This window comes from Notechis scutatus, chromosome 4 (genome assembly GCF_049901735.1).
Source record: "Notechis scutatus isolate UNSWTSFEM ecotype Mainland chromosome 4, rNotScu1.2, whole genome shotgun sequence".
NCBI lineage: Eukaryota > Metazoa > Chordata > Lepidosauria > Squamata > Elapidae > Notechis > Notechis scutatus.
Window position 1 is genome coordinate 77,217,602 of NC_142012.1, and position 25,127 is coordinate 77,242,728.

The following is a 25,127-nucleotide window of genomic DNA, read 5'->3' on the forward strand; positions in this document are numbered from 1 at the left end:
TAAGAGCATTTCTTTATAACCGTGTGATTTTTTAAAAAAATAAACAAATAATTTGGTTCTGCAATGAGCACTGCCCTTCCCTTCATCGCTTGGGTTATATTTCACCCAGATTCTTCCCTGCAACTGATCTGAAAAGGGAGGTAATGATGTTACGATCATCAACATTTTAAAACGAATGCAGAAATCCCACCTCTCTCTCTCTCTCTTGGGCCACTTGGCAGAGTCTGAAAATTAAGTTGTCCAAGGGACGTTGGTACAGCTGTGTTCCCTTTTATTTCATCAGAAACAAGCAGCACCACCTCAGAGGCGCTACCTGGGGAGGTGTGAAGGGCACAAACAATCAAAGATGCGAAGTTTTGACATCTGTAATACAGAGGTAATTGGAACAAATCAGGCTCTGTATCCCATTCATTCATTTTTCAAAGCAAATTGTGAGGGGAGGGGGAAATCTTAATATTGGCTACAGATTGTCTGCTGAATTCTCGAGATGATAATAAGGCAGTTCTGACTAAAAAGGCAGGGTGGTGTAAATCCTGCAGAAAAAGGCATTTTGTTTTTGTTTTGTTCCAGTAAAAAGTCTTTTGCAAAAGAGGGTTAGGGTAAGGTAGGGCTTTCTCAAGAGTTCTCTTTTTCAGAAACGGCTTGCAATAATGCCGTTTCTTTCTCCGCTTCAGATTGGGCTTCCTTTCTGTCCAAGCCAGGCTCTTCCTTCTTGTGCTTTGATGGTTTGCGTGGCAGTGTTTCAGGAATAGCTGGTTCAAAGGACAGCCCAGGTGGTCAAGCCGGAATCCACAAAGTCCACCAGAACAACCAACCCTACTTAACGGAGCATTTCTCTTGGAAAGCCACGTAAGGAAAAAAAAAGACCAACTTAAACTATTACTACATGTGGAAATCAGGACTGTGTGGAATGGATATATATTCAGAGGAATGGCTGGATTTGGCATTTAAGAGGAATTTAAGTAACTAATGCTCATTTTTCTCCAAGGCCGACACACACACACATACATACACACAACTATCTGCCAGAAAAGGCAGAGTTCTTCAGCTTCATGTGCGTACTTGAAACTTCCCTGCCTTTGTGAGGTACTTCACACCTTTAAAAGGTTTGTATTTTTCTCCATACATGTCAAGGCGGTTTACTTTCAATCCTGAAATAAATAATGAACACATAGATCAGAATAGTGTATTTCAGGAAACTATGGAAGAATTATAAGCATGGAGTGAAGCTAAGTTATTTTAGTTCTCCAACCAGTTCTCTGGATGGAGAATGCAGCAGTATTTTCCCAGTGAAGGTTAAGCTGGCTCATCTATCTTAAGCAGCCACAAAATACTGACTGCAAGATCCGAAAAGAAAAGGAAAACCTATCATACTGGAAAACTTCAGACCTCAAGGGAGACCAAGGCTCCCAGGACACTGAGAATATCAAGAGGATACTGAGAATATCAAGTTTAATATCAAGGAGGACCATCAATGCCTACTCAGTGCATGGGTCTGAGTTAAAGCAACCCAGGCTGCTGATGGCTGTCCTCATTTCTCCTCAAACATATCCAAGAAGGGCAAATCCACCATCACATCCAGAGAACTCTATAAGGGTGGGCCTACTACAGCATTCTGTTTCAGGTCCCACGTGAATGAAATATCAGCAATAGACAAAATATATATATAACGATTTGTGTTTGTAACGGGTGGAGAAATTCATCTATGTATAGTATATCAAAGCATTATGCATGTAAGGAACAGCTGGGTTGAAAGCTAGGGTTGTTGTGAATTTCCTCAGTTAATTTACGGTTTTCAGAATAGCTCTGGAATTTGGTATGTTTGCATTATATAATCATATTTACTATGTTAAATCAGCCACTATAAAATTTATATCAAAGTCCTTCTATGCTGAGTGGGAAGCTTGCCTTACCAGAAATAGCCAATTGTTGGATCTTGAATTGAATATTCAAACTTGGGTTTTCCTCTGGCTTTGGCGCTCCAGACTGTAAATTCACCATCCCTTTCAGAGTAGGCAGCTTCTGAGGGATGATTTTGCCAACATCCCATGTTAACACCTAAATAATCATCAAAAATAAAATAAAAAATAAAGTGGTTTTTAAAAGCATGGTCATATTACCCTGTACTGTGTGTTCCAAGTCCTAACAGCAATGTTATGAAGACATCATTTGAGTTTCTGTGTGTGTGTGCGTGTGTGTGTGTCTTAGAGATCAAAGAAACACAATTAGCCTAAGACATTTCTTTCAACAAATTCTGAATCCCTTGTTTATATTGCAACTGTGCTTTCATTTGCCCTCCTCCCCTATCCTTTGGAATGGTGTTGAGATAACTAATAAGGGAATAGATTGTATTTATGTTCATTGGAGAGGAAGGGATTATAAGAGATAAAGCAATCATACAATGGGGAATACACACTGCTCAAAAAAATAAAGGGAACCCTTAAACAACACAATGTAACTCCAAGTCAATCACACTTCTGTGAAATCAAACTGTCCACTTAGTTAGCAACACTGATTGACAAATCAATTTCACATGCTGTTGTGCAAATGGAATAGACAACAGGTGGAAAGCAGAGGCAGTTAGCAAGACATCCCCAATAAAGGAGTGGTTCTGCAGGTGGTGACCACAGACCACTTCTCAGTTCCTATGCTTTCTGGCTGATGGTTTGGTCACTTTTGAATGCTGGCGGTGCTTTCACTCTAGTGGTAGCATGAGACGGAGTCTACAACCCACACGTGGCTCAGGTAGTGCAGCTCATCCAGGATGGCACATCAATGCAAGCTGAGGCAAGAAGGTTTGCTGTGTCTGTCAGCGTAGTGTCCAGAGCATGGAGGCGCTACCAGGAGACAGGCCAGTATATCAGGAGACGTGGAGGAGGCCGTAGGAGGTCAACAACCCAGCATCAGGACCGCTACCTCCACCTTTGTGCAAGGAGGGACAGGAAGAGCACTGCCAGAGCCCTGCAAAATGACCTCCAGAGGGCCACAAATGTGCATGTGGCTGCTCAAACGGCCAAAAACAGACTCCATGAGGGTGGTATGAGGGCCCGATGTCCACAGGTGGGGGTTGTGTTTACAGCCCAACACCGTGCAGGATGTTTGGCATTTGCCAGAGAACACCAAGATTGGCAAATTTGCCACTGGCGCCCTGTGCTCTTCACAGATGAAAGCAGGTTCACACTGAGCACATGTGACAGACGTGACAGGGTCTGGAGACGCCGTGGAGAACGTTCTGCCGCCTGCAACATCCTCCAGCATGACCGGTTTGGCAGTGGGTCAGTAATGGTGTGGGGTGGCATTTCTTTAGGGGGCCGCACAGCCCTCCATGTGCTCGCCAGAGGTAGCCTGACTGCCATTAGGTACTGAGATGAGATCCTCAGACCCCTTGTGAGACCATATGCTGGTGCGGTTGGCCCTGGGTTCCTCCTAGTGCACGACAATGCTAGACCTCATGTGGCTGGAGTATGTCAGCAGTTCCTGCAAGATGAAGGCATTGATGCTATGGACTGGCCTTCCCGTTCCCCAGACCTGAATCCAATTGGGCACACCTGGGACATCATGTCTCGCTCCATCCACCAACGTCACCTTGCACCACAGACTGTCCAGGAGTTGGGGGATGCTTTAGTCCAGGTGTGGGAAGAGATCCCTCAGAAGACCATCCACCACCTCATCAGGAGCATGCCCAGGCATTGTAGGGAGGTCATACAGGCACGTGGAGGCCACACACACTACTGAGCCTCATTTTGACTTGTTTTAAGGACAAGTTGGATCAGCCTGTAGTGTTTTTTTCCACTTTAATTTTGAGTGTAACTCCAAATCCAGACCTCCATGGGTTGCTAAATTTGATTTCCATTGATAATTTTTGTGTGATTTTGTTGTCAGCACATTCAACTATGTAATGAACGAAGTATTTAATAAGAATATTTCATTCATTCAGATCTAGGATGTCTTATATTTGTGTTCCCTTTATTTTTTTTGAGCAGTGTACATTGAAAGCAATGCACTGATGCTAGCAACCATGAGAGTGCTGTGCAAACAGATGTATTTCCTATTCTGTGCCTGTGCTCTTTCTCTCTTGCAATCCCTTTCCTTCCAATCTCGGGTCTTGAGGGGAGGGAGGGGGAAAAAGGCAACAGATCAAGCACAGGACAATAAGTACTGTCTGTAATTGCGTTCACGTAACTGAAGCATTCCCTAAAGGTTCTAAATCGACAAAGTTATTTTTTTCACACCGCCGTAACTTAGAACAGTTCCGGAATGAGACAATCTATGAAGGAAATCTACTTGAATTGGATGAATTTCTCCCTCAAGAGGTACAACTAGTGAAGAATCAACTCTACCGAAGATTGCTTGTGCCTCTTGTGGCTGAATGGATGATACTTTCCGAAAACCACATGCCTGGAACTCATTCTCTGCCACTCTTAACTAATCCCACAATAGACATCCCAAGAACAAATGCCAGTTATATTTCAACCTGTTGCAAGATCTGATGTTTTTGTGTGAAGCCGTAGTCAGAGGCTTCCGTGTAATATATATCCAGGGTTTCCCTCAAAAGGCAGGAGGAGCCCAACTGTCAGGTTGCGACGACAGAACAACAAGCGATCACATGACAGGTAGATCACATGAATAAAAAAGGTAGAAAGCCCAGCCCTCTGCCAACATCCACGGGAAGAGTTTGGGAACTCAAGTGAAGTATGCCCTGTTTGGGGGGTAGGACTCACCTTAGTGACGGGATCAAACGTGTAGCTGCCTTGGGTGGGCGCCAGGCTCATATTAAGTACCGCTTTGGGCATATGAACGGTCACGACGATGCCTTCAATGGTCTTCCCCATGTTCTGTTTAGGCCCAAGGGTAACATCAAATTTTCCAGAAGGGGAATTCTCTTTGAAACTAATTGTATGTTTCACATACACAGGAATGGCCACCAAGCTAGAACAACAAGAGAAGTAGAGTCCCTAAACTATTCAGGAAGAATCACACACTCACTAATCATTATTTCAAAATGTTTATACGTTCAGGGTGGATTAAAATCGATGGTTTTTTTTTTTATTTAATTACAAAAAATGGATTTTTAACATTTTTCAAATTGGATTTCTTAAACTTTAAATCGGATTTTAATTTTTTTTTTTAAATCAAATTTATTTTAATCGAATGCTTTTGGAGTAAAAATCTACCTAAAGATAGTTTTCTATTTAAGATACATTCATACTTTAGTTTATTCAGCATGAAATGGAGCTTCGTTATGCAGCACGAGGCTGCGTATATACTGCATTTTGTATCGGGATAACTGGATGGGGCAACTGGATGGAGCTGAGCATTTACTGGCCGGATGCCCTTCCTGACAGCTATGTGGGGTTCGCAGCAGATATTTTCTTTTTGCACTCAAAAATATCCGCTGCTATCTAGGATCGAACTCACAGGCTCCTGATTGCGGGGCAAGAGCTCCACCTCTAGGCCACCAAGCGGCCCATTTAAGGCCTCAGAATAATCACCTAAAACAAAGTCCCCAAGTTATTTCGGTATATCTTGGATGTCCTCACGGGCTGTTTCCTGGTCTATGGACTTTAGCGCCAAGAACAATGTCTAAAAAAATGGCTCCAATGTAGAATGCAGGGAAAAGAAGGAGGAGGGCTCCAGCCCAGGACCATCTTCACCCCTAAAGGAGCCTTACATATATATTTGGCTCTTCCAACGAACTTACTTTTGCGAGCTGACTTTGTAGGAAATCAGTCTAAAGTTTCCATCGGGAGGAATGAAGGAAAGGACCCGTTCAGATTCCCAGCGCTTGAATCGAATGCAAGGGTGGAAGCTAACATCATCCAGGAGTCTTGGGTTCTACAGGAAGCAAAAATAGAAAACTGTTCCTCCACAATCTAATGTTTTGCCATAGGATGGAATACAACGGAACAGAATACATATGCAGTAAGACCGTGATGGTGAACCTATGGCATGCGTGCCACAGGTGGCACGCAGAGGCATTTGTGCCGGCACGCAAGCTGCAGGCACACTTATCTCACTGTGCATGCGCGCGCCTCACAGCTGATTTTCGGCTGGTTTGAGGTCTTTTTTGGCCTCCCAGAGGCTTGAGGAAGGCTTCTGCAGGCTTTGCAGGCCAGAAACTAGCCCCGTTTCATCACTTCCTGTTTCTCCGAAAATACCAGAAGTGACGAAATGGGTCTAGTTTTCGGCCTGCAGAAGCCTGCAGAAGCCTTCCTCAAGCCTCTGGGAGGCCAAAAAAGATCTCAAACTGGCCCAAAATCAGTTGTAAGGTGCAGTGCAGGTGGGGTTAGGTGGGTGGGGATTACACGTGCATGTGTAGGGGGCGTGCATTGCCTTCTGGGTGCTGGCACGCGAGTGCAAGCATGCAAGCACACGCACAATTTTTGGCACAGGAGCCCAAAAAGGTTAGCCACCACTGCAGTAAGATGAGATTAGGCCTGCTGCTCTCCCCCCTAATGTTGTTCCTGCCATCTCAAGGACTGAAGTTCAGAAGGAATTTCTACTCCCATCTGAGGGAGCCCAAGCAGAGCTCGCGACAAATCAATCAAGAGGCTTCAATCTGAGAAAGAGGCTTCAAATAGGAACAACACTCAGTCCAGATTCTCCATTCATAGTGGGAAGGACAGGGTGGGGACAGTAGGACGGTCCTCTTTGCCCACTTATATTGGCCTATGCAACTCAAGGAAAACAAGACCAAAAGGAATGCAGTGGAGCTTACTCATAAACACACCCCTCCATTTATCTCCCTCATAATCAGCCCTGCCCAATTCCTCGAATTTCTTTTCAGTTCAATCATGACAGCAAACATGCTGAAAGAACACTTTCGACAAGGCAGAAGTCTGGCTTTGCAACCCAGTCCCAAGTCTAAAACTCTGCCCTCTGTGTCAAATGTCTGGAGATTCTCAGTCGTTTAGGTCAGTGGTCACCAACCAGTGGGCCGGGGATCACTGGTAGTCCGTGAGAAAATTTTGGTGGTCTACAGAGAAATGTCACTCCCAAAGCAATTAATCCAGGTGGCGCAGAAACACAAAGCTGCGCTGGCATCCTCATTATACAAACAAATAGCCAGCCAGTTTTTACTTAGTTGAAACCAACGGGGCTTATTTCTGGGCTAACTTCTTGCACCAAAAGACAGCAGCCGGCCCCAAGTAAGAAGGCAAGCTGCCTTTAGGTAGCTATGCCAGTTAAATTAAGAGTAAGTTTAGCCGTTTGCAGAATGCAAAGGTTTTGCGCGAAGCCGGTCTTAGAGTTTCGGAGAATTCAAGGGTTCTTTCACTTCCTATTGATCAGCACCTCTTCTGCACGGCTCCTCTGTTCGAAGACTGAGTCAAAACTGAGCATGCTCAGGCAAAGGAGGCATGGCCAAAGATCTGACTGACTCAGTCTCTGAGCAGAAGAAGAGGAGTCAACTCATGCCATGGATTCTCGGTTCCGCACACCACAGAAAGGAGAATTCCCGGGAGACTCGGGTTGAACTGATCAAAAATGCGGAGTGATTGAAATCCCGCACTGGGATGGGGACATTGATGCATGAATGGAAGTGAAGCAAAACTTTCTGCTCTGTGGCCATTAGGAAGACTTGAAATCACACACAGGGCGCTTTCCCCCTACAGTAGCGGTACAACAACTCCCATTTACCATGAAAGAAAGTGACAGATCTGGCATCCCTGAGAGCTTGACGCAAGCATCGATGACACCTTGGATTTCTGCAAAGACCGTGGAGCCTGTAGAAATAAATGAGAGATTATTTAGCCTAGTGCTTCAGGTGCTGGCCTAGAAACCAGGTGAGTTAAACAACTTAGATGAGGAAATAAAAGGGGAACTTATCAAATCTGCGGATGATACTAAGCTGGCAGGAATAGCTAACACTCTAGAACTGTGATGGCGAACCAATAGCACGCATGCCGGAAGTGGCATGCAGAGCCACTTCTGCCGGCACTTGAGAGGTCGCCCGGAAGAGCTCCACTGCGCATGTGTGTGTGTGTGCCCCCACCCGACAGCTGATTGTCAGGTATTCTGGCACGCATGTGCAGGGGGTGGAGGTGCGCGGGAGCTGCATGCACATGTGCAGAGATGCACGGCACGTGCAGAGGGGTTGTGCACACCTGCGCAGGGGGGCATGGGGCCCCCTGCATGCATTGCCTTCTGGGTGCTGGCATTCGAGTGCGTGTGCAATTTTCAGCACGGGAGCCCAAAAAGGTTAGCCACCACTGCCCTAGAAGACAGGCTCAAGATCCAGATGGATCTTGACAGACTAGAACCCTGGGCCCTATCTAACAAAATGAGATTCAGTGTAAAAAAAAAGGAAAGTCCTGCACTTAGCAAGAAAAACCAAAAGTAACACATGTAGACTGGGTGAAACCAGGCTCAACAGCAGTAACTGTGAGAGGGACCTTGGAGTCTTAGTGGACAACCAGCTCAATATGAGCCAACAGTATGCAGCGGCAGCCAAAGAAGCCAACACAATCCTCAGCACACCCCAACACCTGCCTTGCTGGCCCATTTCTTCTGCAGCTGGCAAGGCTGGCAAGGTTTTCCTGAAGGCCTCTGGAGCTGATAACAAAGCTCTGGATCGATCCAGAGGTCTGTTGTCAGCTGCAGAGGCCTTCAGGAAAGCCTTGCCAGCTGCAGAAGTAGTTTCTGAAGGCCCCTGACAGCAAAAAAGGAGGCCGGGGACGATGCACACAAGTGAGGTTAAGTCAGTGGATGACATCCCCCGAAAATAAGACCTGGTGCCTTTTTTGACGGCAAAAAAAATATGACAGGGCCTTATTTTCAGGAAAACACGGTAGGTTGTTTGCACTCCAGTGACAATTTCAGACTGGATTCTCAAATTACACACATACTATTACAAATTGAACTATTACTCTTCTCCCCGCCCCCCCCCCCACCCCCCAGGATAACATGTCCAAATCACCCTATACTTTAAGAATCACTGCTTTGCTTACTGTGTTGGAGTCCAGCTGAGAAAATCCATTTAAGTCTTAACTAAGGTGTTCCCAGATTCATTGAAAAACTGTACGCTGCAATAAATATTCCTTCCCACGGAGGAATCTGTTAAGCATATCTGACTTGGAGGCTTCGAGGCTGCCACGAAGGTTAAGAAAGCTATGACTCCCTCCCAGCTCTATCTGCAGGGGCCCTTTACCAGATTTGTCTATGATGGCATCAATTTCTTCAATCACGTCGAAGTAGGCCTCGTTATTTGTGTACTTCACTCCTGCTCTTCTCCAGGGAATGTTAGACAGCTGGCCGGTTGGAAGAGTGTCTCCCACGTTGCTGCTACCTTGGAAAGACAAAGAAACAGTCCATAAGAAGCAAATACTTTTCTTTAAAAAAAAAAAAAAAGGCAGCGGTGGTAGCAGCAGCTGCAAAAAAACAGCAGACTTAAAAACTGCAAAAACAAGGCTGACTTTTTCCACTTTATTACCAGGGGAGGGAGGGGAGGAGACAAGGGAACTGATAAATATGTATCTGTTGCACATATACCGTTTCCTCGAAAACAGAAACTACCCTGAAAGTAAGACCTAGCTTGAGTTTTCTGCTGACCACCAAAATTTCCTCGTGGACCACTAGCGGTCCATGAACCACCAGTTGGTAACCACTGCCTTAGTCCATCAGTTAATCTTAACAGAGGGCCACCAAGCTCTAGGTCTGGCTTACAAGCACAACCAGCAAATCCATACCTGGCTCTCAAATGTCACCTGCCGTTTGGACAGTGCAAGTTCACCCACTTGTTAAGTTACCAAATTGTTTATGGTCTGTAATCTTCCCAGAGTCACCCTATCGGGGGAGACGGGTGACAATACAGATGTAATGAATAAACTAGCTGGAAGCACTGGGAAGCTACCACAGTACCTGTGATGGAATTGACCACCGAGCGCAGGATGGTGGGCGGTTTAATGAGCTCCTTCAGTATATTGGATTCCGTTGCCAGGGGAAAACCATTGTCCAGCATTTCTTCAAGAAGCTCGTACACAATAACAACATTGTCTTTAATGGCAGTTTCGGAACATTCTCCAAAGTAATCCTAAATCCACAGAAAGAATGAAGAGAAGGTGGTTTATTCCAATTATTAGCTCTACCTGCACTTAAAAAAACAACAGGCTTCTGCTAGAAAAGACAGATTCTGTAATTTAACATCCATTCATCTATTCAGACAGCATGGGTTTTCCCCCATAGTTTATAAATCAGATGGGCTTTTCATCAGAAGGTGAGGAACATAATTATTTGGACACATGTTCAGTAGAGATCCATGGACAGAAATTATATGTATCCTGACGGGCAGTCAGTTACAACAAGCCCTTTCCTCAGTGCTGCAGCAGACTGCTGTTAAAAGTTTATAGCTACCTATAGCTATGGGGACACTCAAGACTCCATCATATTGTCTGGTTAAGCCAGAGGTCTCCAAACTTGGCAACTTTTAAGACTTGTGGACTTCAACTCCCATAATTCTGGGAATTGAAGTCCACAAGTCCTAAAGTTGCCAAGTTTGGGGACCCCTGGGTTAAGACTAAAGTTGCTCAAAACCTTTAAAAATTAAGAAAGCATAAAAACCCAATGCACACCCATAACCCTTCTTATCTACATTTGTAGATAAGAGACCCTCAGTGGCGCAGTGGTTAGAGTGCAGTACTGCAAGCTATTCCCATTGCAATTTGGCAGATCGAATCCCACCGGGGTCAACGTTGACTCAGCCTTCCATCCTTCCAAGGTGGGTAAAATGAGGACCCAGATTTGTTGGGGGCAATATGCTGACTCTGTAAACTGCTTTGAGAGGGCTGGAAAGCACTATGAAGCGGTATATAAGTCTAAGTGCTATTGCTATTATTGTAACTTGAGTAATTTCTACCTGCTAACGTCACTCTTGGAGCATTCAGTAATGCAGTTTTGAAAGAAACAATTTTAGGGACAAAAATTCTATCTCCCTAAAATAGACCTGAAACCTCTTTGGCTTACGCTGATATTCAACAAATAACTTGAAAATAATTTGGTATGTTTGGCTGGAAGGAGAAAAAAATATCTAATCCTAAAACACTGATTCTTTGCAAGTTCCACTTTGGAAAAACTGAAAGTGAGGGACTGAATCGGGCTACTTCTATGGAGCAGGAGATCTGAAAGTCGCTAACCTTCCACCATTTCTGCTCCTTCCTCATGTGTTAAGTTTCCTCTTTTGCAAAGAATGGAAGCAAGAGGTTTAAAAATAGGACAGCAGGACTGGATTAGGTAACGTGAATGCTCCTCATCCATATCTGTCATTCTGGAGATTTGCTGTCAACAAGGCGTGCTGAAATCTGAGTTCCTCAAGACAAAGTTATAGATAGATGTTCCATTCTGGAAATTTCAAGTTGTACTGGGAATTCTTACTGCAGTACTTAAAATTAGTTACGAGCCCCAAACTCCTAATGACCTCTTTTTTAAATATGAGTAGTCCTTCGTTTGTTCCAACGAAATTTCTACTGTTCTATGTGGCCATTATTACAATTTTATGGAACATGTTCTTAAAACTCAGATATCTTTTTCAGGAAAAAAAAAAAAAAAGCCTAACCCAGGTTTGGTGAACCTTTGCGGCACCAAGTGCCAAAATGGGAGCAGGCACACGTGTAGGTGTGCGCCGGAAACCGGAAGAGCAGCCGCCCAGTGCGCATGCATGCGCTGGGAAGATGATCTTCCGGTTTCCGGTATGCACACCCAACCATTCTGCATACAGCTGGTCTTCATGTGTGCATGCATGTCAGAAACCAGAAGGCCAAGTGGCCAATGCACATGTATGCGCCGGAATCCGGAAGATCATCTTCCCGGCATGCGCATGCACACTGGGCGGCTGTTCTTCCAGTTTCCAGCGCTCCCGCGCGTGTGAAGACCAGCACACCAGCACACAGGAACCTGGAAGAGCAACAGGTGATGGCTTACATGCCCAGAGAAATGGCTCTGTGTGCCATGTCCGGCACGCATGGCATAGGTTTGCCATCATGGGCCTAACCACTATGACAGACTGATACATGGAAATGATCCAGATGTCAACTAAAAAGATACTCCTTTGGTCTTTTTAGCTGCCAGAAAAAGAGAGTGGGGGATAACAGTGCATTCCTCAAGTGCCTAGTTAATCATCTTGGGAGCCCAAAGTTGTCGGAGCATGAGAATATTACTGGAGAGCATGAATGATGACTCTTGGCTATGGATGTGTCCCATTGGAGAATGTACATCCAGGGGGTGGGAGGAAGATCAGAGTCAAGGGGGAAATGAATGATGTATTTTAGTGTCGGCTGCACCCAGCTAACGCCAACATGGCCACTTCTAATAAATCAATTTTCTTTTCTCTGAGAGATGCGGCTAGAGACTTATGATTTGAATGGGGGTGGTTTGGTTGGGAGTCCTGACACCAGAACTTTCAAAAGTGCCTAGGCAGCCAGAGGTGAACTGCAGCTCAATTTCTCCCCTAAACCCACCCAACCCTTCTGCAGACCAACCTGGAAAGTGTCTGCTACGCGATGGAGGAATTCGATGACAAAAAGAGGGGGCACTTCCGTCTGTATGACAGACACAAAGAAGATTTTGTCTCGATAGATGCTGATGAGGAAGTGGTGAGGGGTGGGGATGACAGGAGGCACATTTTCCACGTCGGCTGCTCTTTCCTGAGCTTCAAAGAAATAGTCACAGACAGATTGGCAGACAACACTCTTCCAGTGCTTCTCCAAGAATATGTCCCCAGAAGAATTTATAAGAAACAGGCTGTGGATCATTTTCTGTTGGGAGGACATATGCACGGGCATTAGTGTAAAATTCAACCATTTTGTACTTTAGAGCTCTCGTCCCCCCCCTTGCTTTGTTACAATCACACTTTGGGAACTGAAAGGCACAATTGAAGCAACATCCTCCCCTGCCTTGTGTTAAATCCGATTTTTAAATCCACAATTTGCTGAAGAAACGATACCTGGCTCTGTTTGCAGACAGCAGGAAACTCAATGGATGAGCTCATTTATATACATTATGCTATAAAATGAACCAAACCTCAACAGTAAACTCTGAGCTGGAGATGAACCAGACCATGTACCAATTTATTTATTTTGAGAATTTAGGAGCCTCTGTGGCACAATGGTTACAGTGCAGTATTGCAAGCTACTTCTGAAGCCAGCTGCCTACAATTTGGCAGTTCAAATCCCACCAGGCTCAAGGTTGACTTAGCCTTCCATCCTTCCGAGGTGGGTATAATGAGGACCCAGGTTGTTGGGGTAATATGCTGACTCTGTAAACTGCTTAGAGAGGGCTGCAAAGCGGTATATAAGTCTAAGTGTTATTGCTGTTGCTATTATATTGCCGCCTATTTGCACATGGCACTCAAGGCGGCTTACCAAATATAAAACCTCATATAAAAACAATACAACTAATAAGAGTCATATAATGAATTAATATAATAAAATCACCCCCCGCCCTGGTGACAGCACCACACATGAGCCATTTAAAGGGCTCCATACCGCTCTGGGTTCCCCAGGCCCGCTGACAGAACCAGGTCTTCAGCGCCTTCTGGAAGAGTATTAGAGTGGGGGCCATTCTAATCTCTGGGGCAGAGGTGGTATTCAGCAGGTTCTGACCGGTTCTGGAGAACCGGTAGTGGAAATTTTGAGTCGTTCAGGGAACCAGCAAATCCCATCTCTGACTGGCCCCGCCCCCATCTATTCTCTGCCTCCCATTGAGTCCTAGCTGATCGGCTGGGTCTTCTTTTGTTGCCCTGCACAGGAGAACAGAGCTGGAAAGCAGGCTAGTGGAGTGGGGAGGGAATGGGGATTTTGTAGTATCCTTCCCGTCATGCCCACCAAGCCACACTCCCAAGCCAAGCCACGCCCACAAAACTGGTAGTAAAATTTTTTGAATTCCACCATTGCTCTGTGGGGATGATGTTCCAGTGAGAGGGGGCCACCACGGAGAAGGCCCTTCCTCAATTCAGATGGAAAGTCAGCAATAGAAATAGATCAAAGCTATTTTACAAAAAAATGAAATTAAGCATTTTTAGTAAAATAGCTTTGAGCTAAGAGACTCAAGAAATGCCAACTGAGAACTTTAGTCTTTAGCTTAGAAGACAGATTTGCGCCTATCTGGATTTATCAATACAAATCCAACTGAATCACTTTTTGGCTTTGTAAATCATGGCTTATAGCTTAAAGTTGTGGGAACCCAGAATAATGCTGGAACTATGATGTATTTGACCCATGTCTTAATGTGCTATGAATGAAATCTACGGCTTGTTCCTCATATTATGGTTAAAATAAACCACACTTTAGCATGATGTATACATTATCAAGCCCCTATCTTAACATCCTAAGTAATATCTTTCTGCTGGGCTGGGGTAGCAAGCAATCTATATTTATAACTACCTATAGTTATGTTTATCTAATTATTAACATTGCTATCCTTAGATCAACAGCAACAGATCCCATTACTCACTAACTAAGCTCTCTGCAGATTTCACAGCTACACAAAGAAAGTAACTGTTTGCAATGAATTGATTCATGAAGAGTGTAGCATTTGAAGAGAGGGAAAGAAGACCAATATTTAAGATCATCTAAGAAACGAAGTAAGTAATTAAAATGGAATAACTGGTAAAAAATAATTCTTAGACCTACTTCAGATATCAGATGTTAAATATTCCCGCTATTAAACCACAGACATGCCAAATACAGGTATGAGAAAGCACTATTATTACCAATGTTGTTCATTAGGGCCAATGAACCCAAATTTATTCCTAATTTTCTCCTATATACAGACATTTCTTATTCTTACTCTTCTATTTTACTTAGTTTTAGGCTTTTAGACTTTTTTAAAAAAAATTATTATCAAAAGTTGCTGAGGGACACTAGTTGTCAGCAGTATATAATTGCTGATAAGTAGTGTCTCTCAGCAACTTTTAATAATATTACAAACAGTTTAAAAGCCTAAAACTAAATTAGGCCTAAAATAATATTTAACCTGAATTTAAATCAGCAAGAGCCTGCTTGAGATATAAAGGCTTAGGGAGAAAAGAAAGGCTGAAAAAATATCAGAACAAGACTTTTTTAACCCAGGAATTTACTTTTTTAAAAAAAATCTGGAAAAATAAAAAACAACAACAAAGTATTCCCTTCCAGGATAAAATAGCAACAATAGTTTCATCCCTGTTACTTTTTTTTATACAAGATTTTTATCTTGAACAGTTTTTCTCAAAGTTGACAACTTTTAAGATGTGTGGCCATTGTGAAGGCCACATATTGTAAAGTTTTCAAGTTTGAGAGTCACCAATCTTGCACATTGAGAGGGCTAGAATTCTTGTAAACCAGTGACAGGTTGGCAATCTCTTATGGTGGGCACTGCCAGGTTTGAAGGAAATAAGACCTAAATTGTGTCTATTCTTGCTGTTTAGTTTCTCTGACTTTTCAAAGATGCCTTTGTGGATCTGCTCCTAACCAGGCTTTAAATTTAAAAGCTCCTATTTTTCTTTGGGACTGTGCTGGAAATATCCTCTCTGCCTTAAACTCACATTTTTCTTCAACTTGTCAAACGGTGAAACCTAAGAGATCTTTGAAGTTCACTTGATTTGCAAAAAACTTTAAAACATTTTAAATTCAATTCAATTAATAAATGTGACTGTGGGCTATATTGCTTAAAGTAAAGCTATAGTTCAGTCAGGCAGTAATTACATTTACCAACTGAATATACACAGCATACTTTTATGAGTAATGCATACAACCACAGTGTATTTTCTTTAATAGCAAAGTGAACTTACATGAGTAGCGAGTCATTTGAAATGAGTACGGCATATACTGTATTACAATTTGTCTCCCTGAAATTTTTTATAAGAAGCAGAAAAAGACTCTACTTTTCTACTGCATGAAAATTAGTATGTGGGGAAAGCAAATTGATTCTCCAAGCTCTATCTGAAACTCAAAGACTTCAACAGTGGAAAGATAAACATACAGCTCAAATGATGTGCCTAGGTAGCAACGTTGCAAATGAATGACAATCAACATAGATTAGCAATGGATGATTATGGTGAAATATGGTTACCATTCACTGAAATACATATTTTTATATACGTATCTACAAATAGGCATACAATTTGTAGGTTTTTTTTCTTTCTTCATAACTTTACGTAATGTTTTATCTTTTCTGTATTCAGTTAAAGGAGCAATTTTTTAAAAAAGGAAAGCAAAATATTTAATTCAGTTACATTTGGCCATTTACCTATTAGGGCAACAATTGGCAGATACACCAGTATTCCCCCTTGAATACCAAACCGATTCTTAGAAATCTTAATTGATCTTTTGAGCGGATAATTATTTTTCTCCTGCATGGTCCAACCTCAACTGTTTTGTAATGGTCTGGCCCCATGGACTACTTAGTCCAAGACTTGTATTTACATAAAAAGTAAACTATAAACCATCATCTAAGCAAAGCACCTAGGGCCAGTCAGGAACATTTCATCCTAGCAACTATGTGAACTCACCCCCATTGTTTGTTACAAGTAGAGTTTCAGAGCCCTTCATATAATTCCCGCCCCCCCATAAAAAGGAGCTACTACTAGACGTACCCCAAGAAGAACCAAGGTATGATTAGCATTCATCTTTTATTGCAACTCTTTGGCAATTGGAAGACCATTCAAACAACTCCTCCTGCCCCATCTGGTTTAACAAGCCATGTTAACTGTGATTTTTTAAAATCCAACCAAAGAACAATTTTTGAACACGCTCTTGTCTGCACGCAGATTAGAAACAGGCAAGGCCTGGAGGAGGCACCAGATTGGTCTTAAAATGAACTGATATTGTCCAAAAGTCAACAGGACCAAATCAACCTATTCAAAAGCAGATCTCATATAAAGGGCAAGCTGGTTGGCCATTCTGTGGTTACTGAAGTAAAACAGAAAGTGCCAAGTTTACAGCCTAGCAATTGGTCTCCAGGAAGAGGAAACAAGAGGACAACTTAGGTGTGGAGACAATAACTTGGTTCTCAACACCAATAAGACCAAGGAGCTGATAGTGGATTACAGAAGGAACAGATCAGGCATCCAGCCCTTGCTTATCAATGGAGACTGAGTGGAGCAAGTGGCCAGTTTTAAGTTTCTGGGTGTTACCCTAAAAGAGGACCTGACCTGGGTCAAAAGGGCCCAGCAGAGATTATACTACCTGAGACTTCTCAAGAAACAACAACTGAATGAAAAACTGCTGGTGACCTTCTATCGCTGCACCATAGAGAGCATTTTAACATACTGCACTATGGTTTGCCAATTGCACAGGGGCAGGTAGGACGGCACTCCAGAGGGTTAACCTCATTGCCCAGAGGATCATGGGTTGCCCTCTTCCCTCTTTGGAAGAGCTTTATAGCTGCCTTAAGAAAGTTCAAAACATTCTCAAAGATCCATCTCATCCTGGGCACCCCCCCCTTTTTTTTATCTGGCAGACGGTACAGGATAATAAAAACAAATAGGACAAATAGGCTGAAAAACAGCTTCTATCCCAGGGCAGTAGCTCTGTTGAATTCTACTGTATAGTACAGTGAAGATGGTATTGAATTTCATTGTGCAATGTGCAGTGACAATAAACTAAACTAAATTCAGCCTGTAGTCCTTTGCCAAATCAGTGCTCAAATGGTCAAAGGTGATGGACAGCCAACAACCTGGGCTTCCAACCTGAGCAACAAGACTTTGTGGCTGTTTACTCAGATAAGTTTCAACTATGACACAATCCTAACGTGATCCACTGATGACTGGTGCCCATTACCCCAAGAAGCCCACCATGCTTGCATAGAAGTGTGCCCTCACTCTCTCAGGTTCAGAGCATATCGCTCTGGCTCAGAAGTTGATGATATTGGACCAGGCTGGATCTCAGGGACTGGCACTCGATCGCTTTCTCTTCAGCTAGACTGGATATCCCAGAGCCCCCAAAAGTTAGCCATCCTGACTGATGTTTCCGCATTGCCCGTGCAATGAATACCATCCCACGAGTTTATGCATGTGCTCTTTCAATGCTCTAGCAGATTTATACATGATGTGACCTTCTATACAGGGATCTGGGCAAAAGTGGCACAGAGCCATTGCAACCAGGGCTTTCTTATAGTCTCTAATTAGATGGTCATTGCTACAAATGGAGTGTGATGACCCGGGGCATGGCACAAAGGCAACAAAGTCACATAAGTAAGAAAAGTCCCTTTAATACCTCCAGCTTTGCCCACAATGTCCACTACCGTCGGCTGGAGAAAAAAACTTTCCCAAAAACAGTCTTTAAGTGGAGGAAATTCACTCTGAAAACCAAGTATGTATAAACTGTAACTAAAAATCCACACAAACTACGCTGCAGCAATTAACTGGACAGGGCAGAAGGAATTGCAGACTTCAAAGATCAATGAACACACACAGTTGGGAAGATGCCAGGAACCCAGATAAGCCACGACAATAAAAGATATCTCACAATTTGCTTCCAACAAGTTGCTATGCACAAACTCCCTTTTTAAACACTAATGAAGGGGATCAGAGCCCTTTCCTCCTCCATAAGCCACACAACTCACATTGCTCCCTTCTCCATTCCTCCCTGCGTGCCCTAGGATGAAGAGGGGGCGGGCCCGGGTCTTCCTCTGAACTGCCTCTACCTTGCTCTACCTCACCCCTACTCTGCCCAGCTGGACTTTGCCCTTCCCCAGTTTCCTCCACAGCCACCGGAGCCACACTCCCACTCCCTGTCAGCTGCTTGACTTCTCCCTCCGAATCAGATTCCACTAGGGGCATGACATGGAGACTGATAGACAAACCTGTATTTTTCCGGTGCAGTTCCTTGTAAAGAATGGGATCCTGTAACCACATGAGGTTTATTTGTTTATCCTGCCTTTATTATTTTTATAAATAAGGTGGGTAACATACTTAATATTCTTACCTCCTCCTATTTTCCCCACAACAACCACCCTTGTGAGATGAGTTGGGCCGAATATGCATGATTGGCTCAAAGCCACCAGTTTGCTTTCAGCTGAACAAAAAAAAAATGCAAAGTAAAAAGAATATGTAACTAAAATTAAGCAATTGAACAAGAAGAGCCCGATGATCCAATTATGCATACCCATCAGCTCATGCTACAATGACTCTATGAAATATAGGAGTTGTGAACTTCATGACTTCTTCTACAACCAATATGTATGTATTTTCATATTTAACTGCAAAATAATAATCACAAGGATTGATGATGATAACATTAGCAATTAGAGAGCAAGAAGAAAGAGAGTATTATAAAATATGGGATTTATTCTATCAATGGTTAAATAGAAAAGTAAGAAATTGAAGTATATTATAGTAGTAATGATATGTTATAACTGATTATCTTTAAATAAAACATAATATGTATAAAAATTAGTAAGAATTGAGATATGCTCTAAAGGATAATATGGAATTGAAATTAAAGTCTAATGATTGTATAATAATAATAAAATATGATATGAAAAGTTAATTAATGCAATATGAATGTAAATTTAAGAGGAAAAGACTATAGATATTGTGAACAAGACATATGTACCAACCGACACGCTGTACAATTGAAAGAGGGTTTTATTTGTTGTTTTATGTATTATGTTTTGTGTTTGTTTATTGTTAAAAATTTAAAAAAATATATATATAAAAAAGGGATTGATGATGACTCACACCAGGACATCACAGATTAACTGGATCAGGGATCTTATTTGCATAATGAATGGGTATAAACATCATCTGCCTTTCAAAGGCCATTTGAGGGAGATTCTCTATAAAAATCCGTAAGATGTACTTGGAAACATTCTTTCGGGCTACAGGGATTGATGGTTAATTTATCGTTTCATCAGTGTGGATAGCCACAATCTGTGCAAAAATCATGGGAACCTTTACTTTTTCAGCTACCATGCTAGCAAAAGTAACCAACCAACCTACTTTAAACTTTTCTGGCTCAAGGTGGACTTTGATGAATTCCATGGAGGGGGTGGGGGGAAACAGGACGATCTATCTATGTCTCAGACCAATACTTTAGGGCCATGGCAGCATTTGGTATCGCTGGATCTCTGATCTTGCAATAATTCAGCATATGAAAACAAAGACGATCTCTATTATGCCAATGATATGACCTTTAGCGTTTGCCTCCTTTTCTCTTACAGAGTCTGCTGAAAAAAACCAACTTGACTTAGAAATGCATGTTAAGCCCTATTTAAGGTTTGTCTGATTGTAGCTCAGCCTGTGTGAACCCAGCCAATTCAGGGCTTGTCCAAACCAAGAGGTGACTAAACAGACTTCCCATAACTATGTTGGATAAGGCTCTCTGGCACTTTTCATCTGGACTCCTCTTAACAAACCCTGAATGCTTGAGCGTGATGGGGGCCACTTTTTCCTTATCCCGATGTACTCCAAACCAAAAGTGCAGACGCAAGTACACAATGTCCCCAGTTCCTCTCGTGTGCCGATTCATGCTTGGTGTGAACCTCGGATAAGCCTCTGCTTCACATGACATGGCCGTCCACAGTTTGCGTTATCTTTTCAGGCATTTGTCAAAACAAATTCCTTAAATAAATGTGAGGGCCTAAACTGACTGCAACAACTGAGCTCTTTATATTTTGGGGGTTGGGTGGGGGGTGGGGAGGCTAAACCTGTTCCCAACTTCTTACTGACTGCATTTCATTTCCCACTTGTGCAGAAGAGGTAAGAAATACTCAGGAGGAGTATTGCAAATTTTATTACTGCCCATCATTAGTTGACATTAACAGGGATTTTGGCCTGGGTGGTGACATCGTGGTTTAGGACAATAAATTTAAAAACTCAGGGGTACAAACTGTGGCTAATCACAGCCTGGCGTTCCTGCCCTGCTAGGCCAACTGCAGTAAGGCTTTAATAGCTTCTTTTCTTTGGCTTAGACCAGTGCTCCCCAAATCTGGATAAATTATCCAAAAATGGGACTTTGTTTTTTTTTCTTGGGGCAACAGAAAAATGAACAGAATAACAGACTTGGAAGGGACCTTGTAGGTCATCTAGTCTAACCCCCTGCCCAAGCTGGAGACCCTACACTATTTACAACACACACCCCATTACCCAATCACAAGAGGCCATGTAAACTAACTTTAAGGTGTTCCAGGCTTCAGGCTGTTGCTAAGGTGGAGTAGCTTAACTACAGCCTGGGTCACAAGAGCAGCCACAAATCACAACTGAAGTGTTTCCAATGGTGTCAGTATGCCGAGCCAAACCCCTTGTACAACCCCCAAGGATGGGGGAAGAAAACCCCAGGCTACCTCTGCTCCATTCACCTGGATAGGAGTAGTCTATCTGATTGGCTGCGGCACTCTTACTTGGCTGAGTATCTTAGCCAGGATTAATGGAAAGCGAAGGCAGCAACAACACGCAACTTAAGTGTAGTTAAAAAAGTTATTTCCCCTCTTCTGCGCCCTGGGTCTGACCAAGTTGTGCAGCTCCAGTGCTGTGGTTTGTTAAGCCAGGGCTTACAGCTCAGTGGTCTGTGTGAATTCGGCCAACCCCTCGTTTACCTAGGGATCCCTTCCCTAAATAAATCATGGCTTAACATATAAGGACAAACCACTATTGGAATATATTTACATGTTCTAAGCCACAGTCTACCCTCAAAACGACGCACTGCACAACAGAACAATGCAAGGACAGTTTTTCCCCAAATGTGATCACTCTGCTAAACAACTAATTCCCACAACTGTCAAACTATTATTCCTCTCATCCTTCCTATTCCCTATCTCTTCCCACTCATGACTTAAAACCGTGTTGCTTGTCTCTTTACAATTTATATTGTTTACTTGTTCTCTGGTATGATTTGACTTATTAGTAACCCATGACTATCACGAAGTGTTGTATCTTATGATTCTTGATGAAATGTATTTTATTTTATTTCTTTTTCTTTATGTACACTGAGAGCTTATGCACCAAAGACAAATTCCTTGTGTGTCCAATCACACTTGGCCAATAGAAGAATTCTATTCTGTTCTAGTCCCTTCAACCAGGAGGGCTTAAGGCCTCATTTATGAATCATATTATAAAGCATACCAAAGCCAAAAAAAAGAGACCCCCCTCACAAAACTTTTTTTGACACACTGAACATTATCATGCCTTGGTTTAACCCTGGTTCGATCCCAAGTCACAACCACACATTTTCGGATTGGTTTCATCTTCGACTTGGGTTTCCTCTCAGCAAAAAGGTCTAGTCCAGAGGTCGCCAACCTTTTGGTCTTCAGGGACCACCAAATTCATAATTTTAAATCCCACGGACCAGAGACCCTGGGGAAATCCCCCAAAAATCTGCAGGAAAATTCCCCACCCCGTTTTCCTACTGATCGATCATTCTTTATTTGGGATCGCAGGATACCGTCTTCAGCTCCGTTCTCAGAGGGAGAGAGAGAGAGAAAGAGAGAGAAAGAGACAGAGAGAGAGACTTTTGGCTTCATGCAAGGAAAGCAGCAGAAGCAGCAGAAGTCTTTCTTTCTCTCCCCGAAACTCCATCAGAAATGAGTCTTTGTGAGACTTGTTGCACTGGCACAGCCTCTTGGAGCAGGATGCCTTGCAGGGTCCCAAAGGGTCATTTCTGGTTGTTTGGGAGAGAAAGAAAGAGTTTTGCTGCTTTCCTTGTGTGCAGCCAAAAGCAGAAGAAGGAAAGAAGCAGCCCAGTGGCCAGGCGAGGCATGTGGGGCGAGTGGGGCAAGTTCCCCCGCTGCCCTTTCCCCCCTCCCCTCCCTACCTCGTGTTGTTCGCAATGCAAGCGATGTAAGCCTTGTGTTCCTGCAGGCCATGTAGGCGGCACAGCCTTGTGTTCCTGCACAGCCTGGATTAATTGCTTTGGGGATGACATTTCTCTGTGGACCACCAAATTTTTCTCATGGACCACCAGTGGTCCCCGGCCCACTGGTTGGCGGCAACTGATCTAGTCCAACCCGCACCCAAGCAGGAGACCCTACAACCATTTATTAACAGAGTTGGAAGGGATCTTGTAGGTCATCTAGTTCAACCCCCCCCCCCCGCCTGCCCAAGCAGGAGACCCTACACCATTTATTAACAGATTAAGAAGAGTTGGAAAGGACCTTGTAGGTCATCTAGTCCAACCCACTCCCACCCCCACCTACCCGCCCAAGCAAGAGACCCTACAACTATTTATTAACAGAATTGGAAGGGACCTTGTACATCATCTACTCCAACACCCCCACCCCCACCTACCCGCCCAAACAAGAGATCCTACAACCATTTATTAGCAAAGGACCTTGGGGGGTCATCTAGTCCAATCCCCCACCCCCACCCCCAAGCAGGAGACCCTACACCATTTAGAATAGAATAACAGAGTTGAAAGGGACCTTGGATGTCATCTCATCCAAAGCCCCCCAACCACCCAAGCAGGAGACCATACACCATTCTGACAGATGGCTGTCCCAGGGCTCTTATTAACAGATTAACAGAGTTGGAAGGGGCCTTGGAGGTCATCTAGTCCAACCCCACCGCGCCCAAACAGGAGACTCTACATCGTTTATTAACAGATTAACAAGAGTCGGAAGGGCTCTTGTAGGTCATCTAGTCTAACCCCGCACCCAAGCAGGAAACCCATACACCATTTATTAACAGGTGGCACAGTCCAGTCTCTTCTTGAAACCCTCCAGGGACGAAGCTCCCACAACAACAGCAGCAACAACAACAAAGCAAGCGATGCTGTAAAAGCAGCCAGATTTTGCATTTGTTCTGTTTGTTTGTTTTCAAAACCGAGAATATGTCGTATTTCATTGAACGAAGCGGCTTCTGAAACCGCATCGGACCTCCCACTCAGGGACACCCCCACCCCCACCGCCAAGAAGCCGTCCGGAGAAACCAGGACACCCTTTGAAATGAAACGCGGACGGGCTGGGTTTGCACCCACAGCACAACCCACACACGGGTTTGTGTCGTGGCGAACACAACGGCTGCTGTGTTCCTCCACACTTCAGGGACCGGTCCGAGGAGCTTCTGGGCCCAGAACGTCTCCAACCCCGACGGCAGGCCGTCCCAGGACGGCGGCCTGAAATCGGGACCGAGCCCGAGAGGGTTGAGGAGCCGCCACTTTCCCGCAAATACGACCCCCACACACACACATACACACCCACCCACCCTTCAAGCGGACGGGCGAAACCCGGGAGTCCCGCTCGGTGGCTGGGCGAAACCCCACCGCCGCCCGGGGCCCCCAATTACCTTCCCCGTGAGGAAACCACCGGCGGCGGCGGCGGAGGAGGAGCGGAGGAGGAGGCGGAGGCAGCAACGCGGCCCAAGATGGCTGCGAAGTCCTCCCAGGCCCAGCCACGCCCCGGCCCGGCCCGCCTGCTGCCTCCCCTGAGCGGGGAGAGAAGAACAGGCCGGCCGGCCGGGCCACGCCGCAAAGGAAAGCCGCCGGTTCCCCCACCTCCTCCTCCTCCTCCTCCTGTGCGCGAGCGCGCCCTCGGCCTCGCGCCGCCGCCGGAGCAACCGCCTCCCTCCGCCTGGCCCCGCCTCGGCTCCTCCACGCTGCCCGGGGAAGGGAAGGGAAAGGGGGCGGGGAAGGGAAAAAAAGGACTCGCCTCGGGGCCGCCGGCATGAGGAGGTCGGCGGAGGCGCCGCGCGCCAAGAGGCCGAAGCTGCGGGACGAGCCGGGCCGCCTCAGGTAAGCGCGCGCCCAGGGGTGGAAAAACCCCGCCGGCCGCGCCTCCGCCTCCTTCGCCTCACGCCGCCGCCGCCGCCGCCTCCTCAGGCCGCGGGCAGGGGAAGGGCCGCTCGGGGCGCTCTCTCGTTCCCCCACCCCCGCCACCACCCCGGCTTGGCTGGGTAACAAGAGCCGGCGTGGTTGCCCAATCCTCCGCCCGGGGGGCTTCTGCTCTCCGCCCGCCCGCTCCTCTTCCCCGTCAGGGACCGAATCGGGCCTGGTGGAAGAAACAAAAGCAGATCCGATTGAACAGAGTTGGAAGGGACCTTGGAGGTCATCTAGTCCAACCCCCTCACCCCTGCTCAAACGGGAGACCCTGCGCCATTTATTAACAGAGTTGGGAGGGATCTTAGAGGTCATCTAACCCAACCTCCTCCCATCCAAGCAGGGGACCCCCGCTACATCAGTTCTGACAAGTGGCTGTCAGAGGGCTCTGATTAACAGAGTTGGAAGGGA

The 25,127-nt window shown here is 44.8% G+C and overlaps 2 protein-coding genes across 2 annotated transcripts in view; one reads left to right on the plus strand and one right to left on the minus strand.

Moving 5' to 3' along the window:
* On the minus strand, nt 1-24,488 carry AP3M1 (adaptor related protein complex 3 subunit mu 1). The gene is made up of 9 exons (XM_026674196.2): nt 24,188-24,488; nt 12,471-12,746; nt 9,859-10,030; nt 9,149-9,286; nt 7,639-7,724; nt 5,702-5,835; nt 4,722-4,929; nt 1,914-2,058; nt 1-1,151 (listed from the first exon to the last, which is right to left on the minus strand). The coding sequence occupies exons 2-9, from the start codon at nt 12,741-12,743 to the stop codon at nt 1,051-1,053; spliced, it is 1,257 nt and encodes a 418-aa protein (XP_026529981.1). The 5' UTR covers nt 12,744-12,746; nt 24,188-24,488; the 3' UTR covers nt 1-1,050.
* Nucleotides 24,489-24,508: 20 nt separating this feature from the next.
* Nucleotides 24,509-25,127, plus strand: part of ADK (adenosine kinase) — a 250,147-nt gene continuing 249,528 nt past the window's right edge. The window contains exon 1 of the mRNA XM_026674199.2: nt 24,509-24,632. Coding sequence (XP_026529984.1) covers nt 24,565-24,632 — 68 coding nt within the window. The 5' untranslated portion in view covers nt 24,509-24,564. The remainder of the gene's footprint in view (nt 24,633-25,127) is intronic.

Excerpts from the sequence above, each read along its gene's own strand:
- AP3M1 (XM_026674196.2), bottom strand. The coding sequence starts at position 12,743 with ATGATCCACAGCCTGTTTCTTATAAATTCTTCTGGGGACATATTCTTG. Across the intron at positions 9,287-9,858 it reads GGTGGTCAATTCCATCACAG|GTAGCAGCAACGTGGGAGAC; the intron begins GTACTGTGGTAG and ends TGTCTTTCCAAG. Across the intron at positions 4,930-5,701 it reads TACAAAGTCAGCTCGCAAAA|CTTGGTGGCCATTCCTGTGT; the intron begins GTAAGTTCGTTG and ends TTGTTGTTCTAG.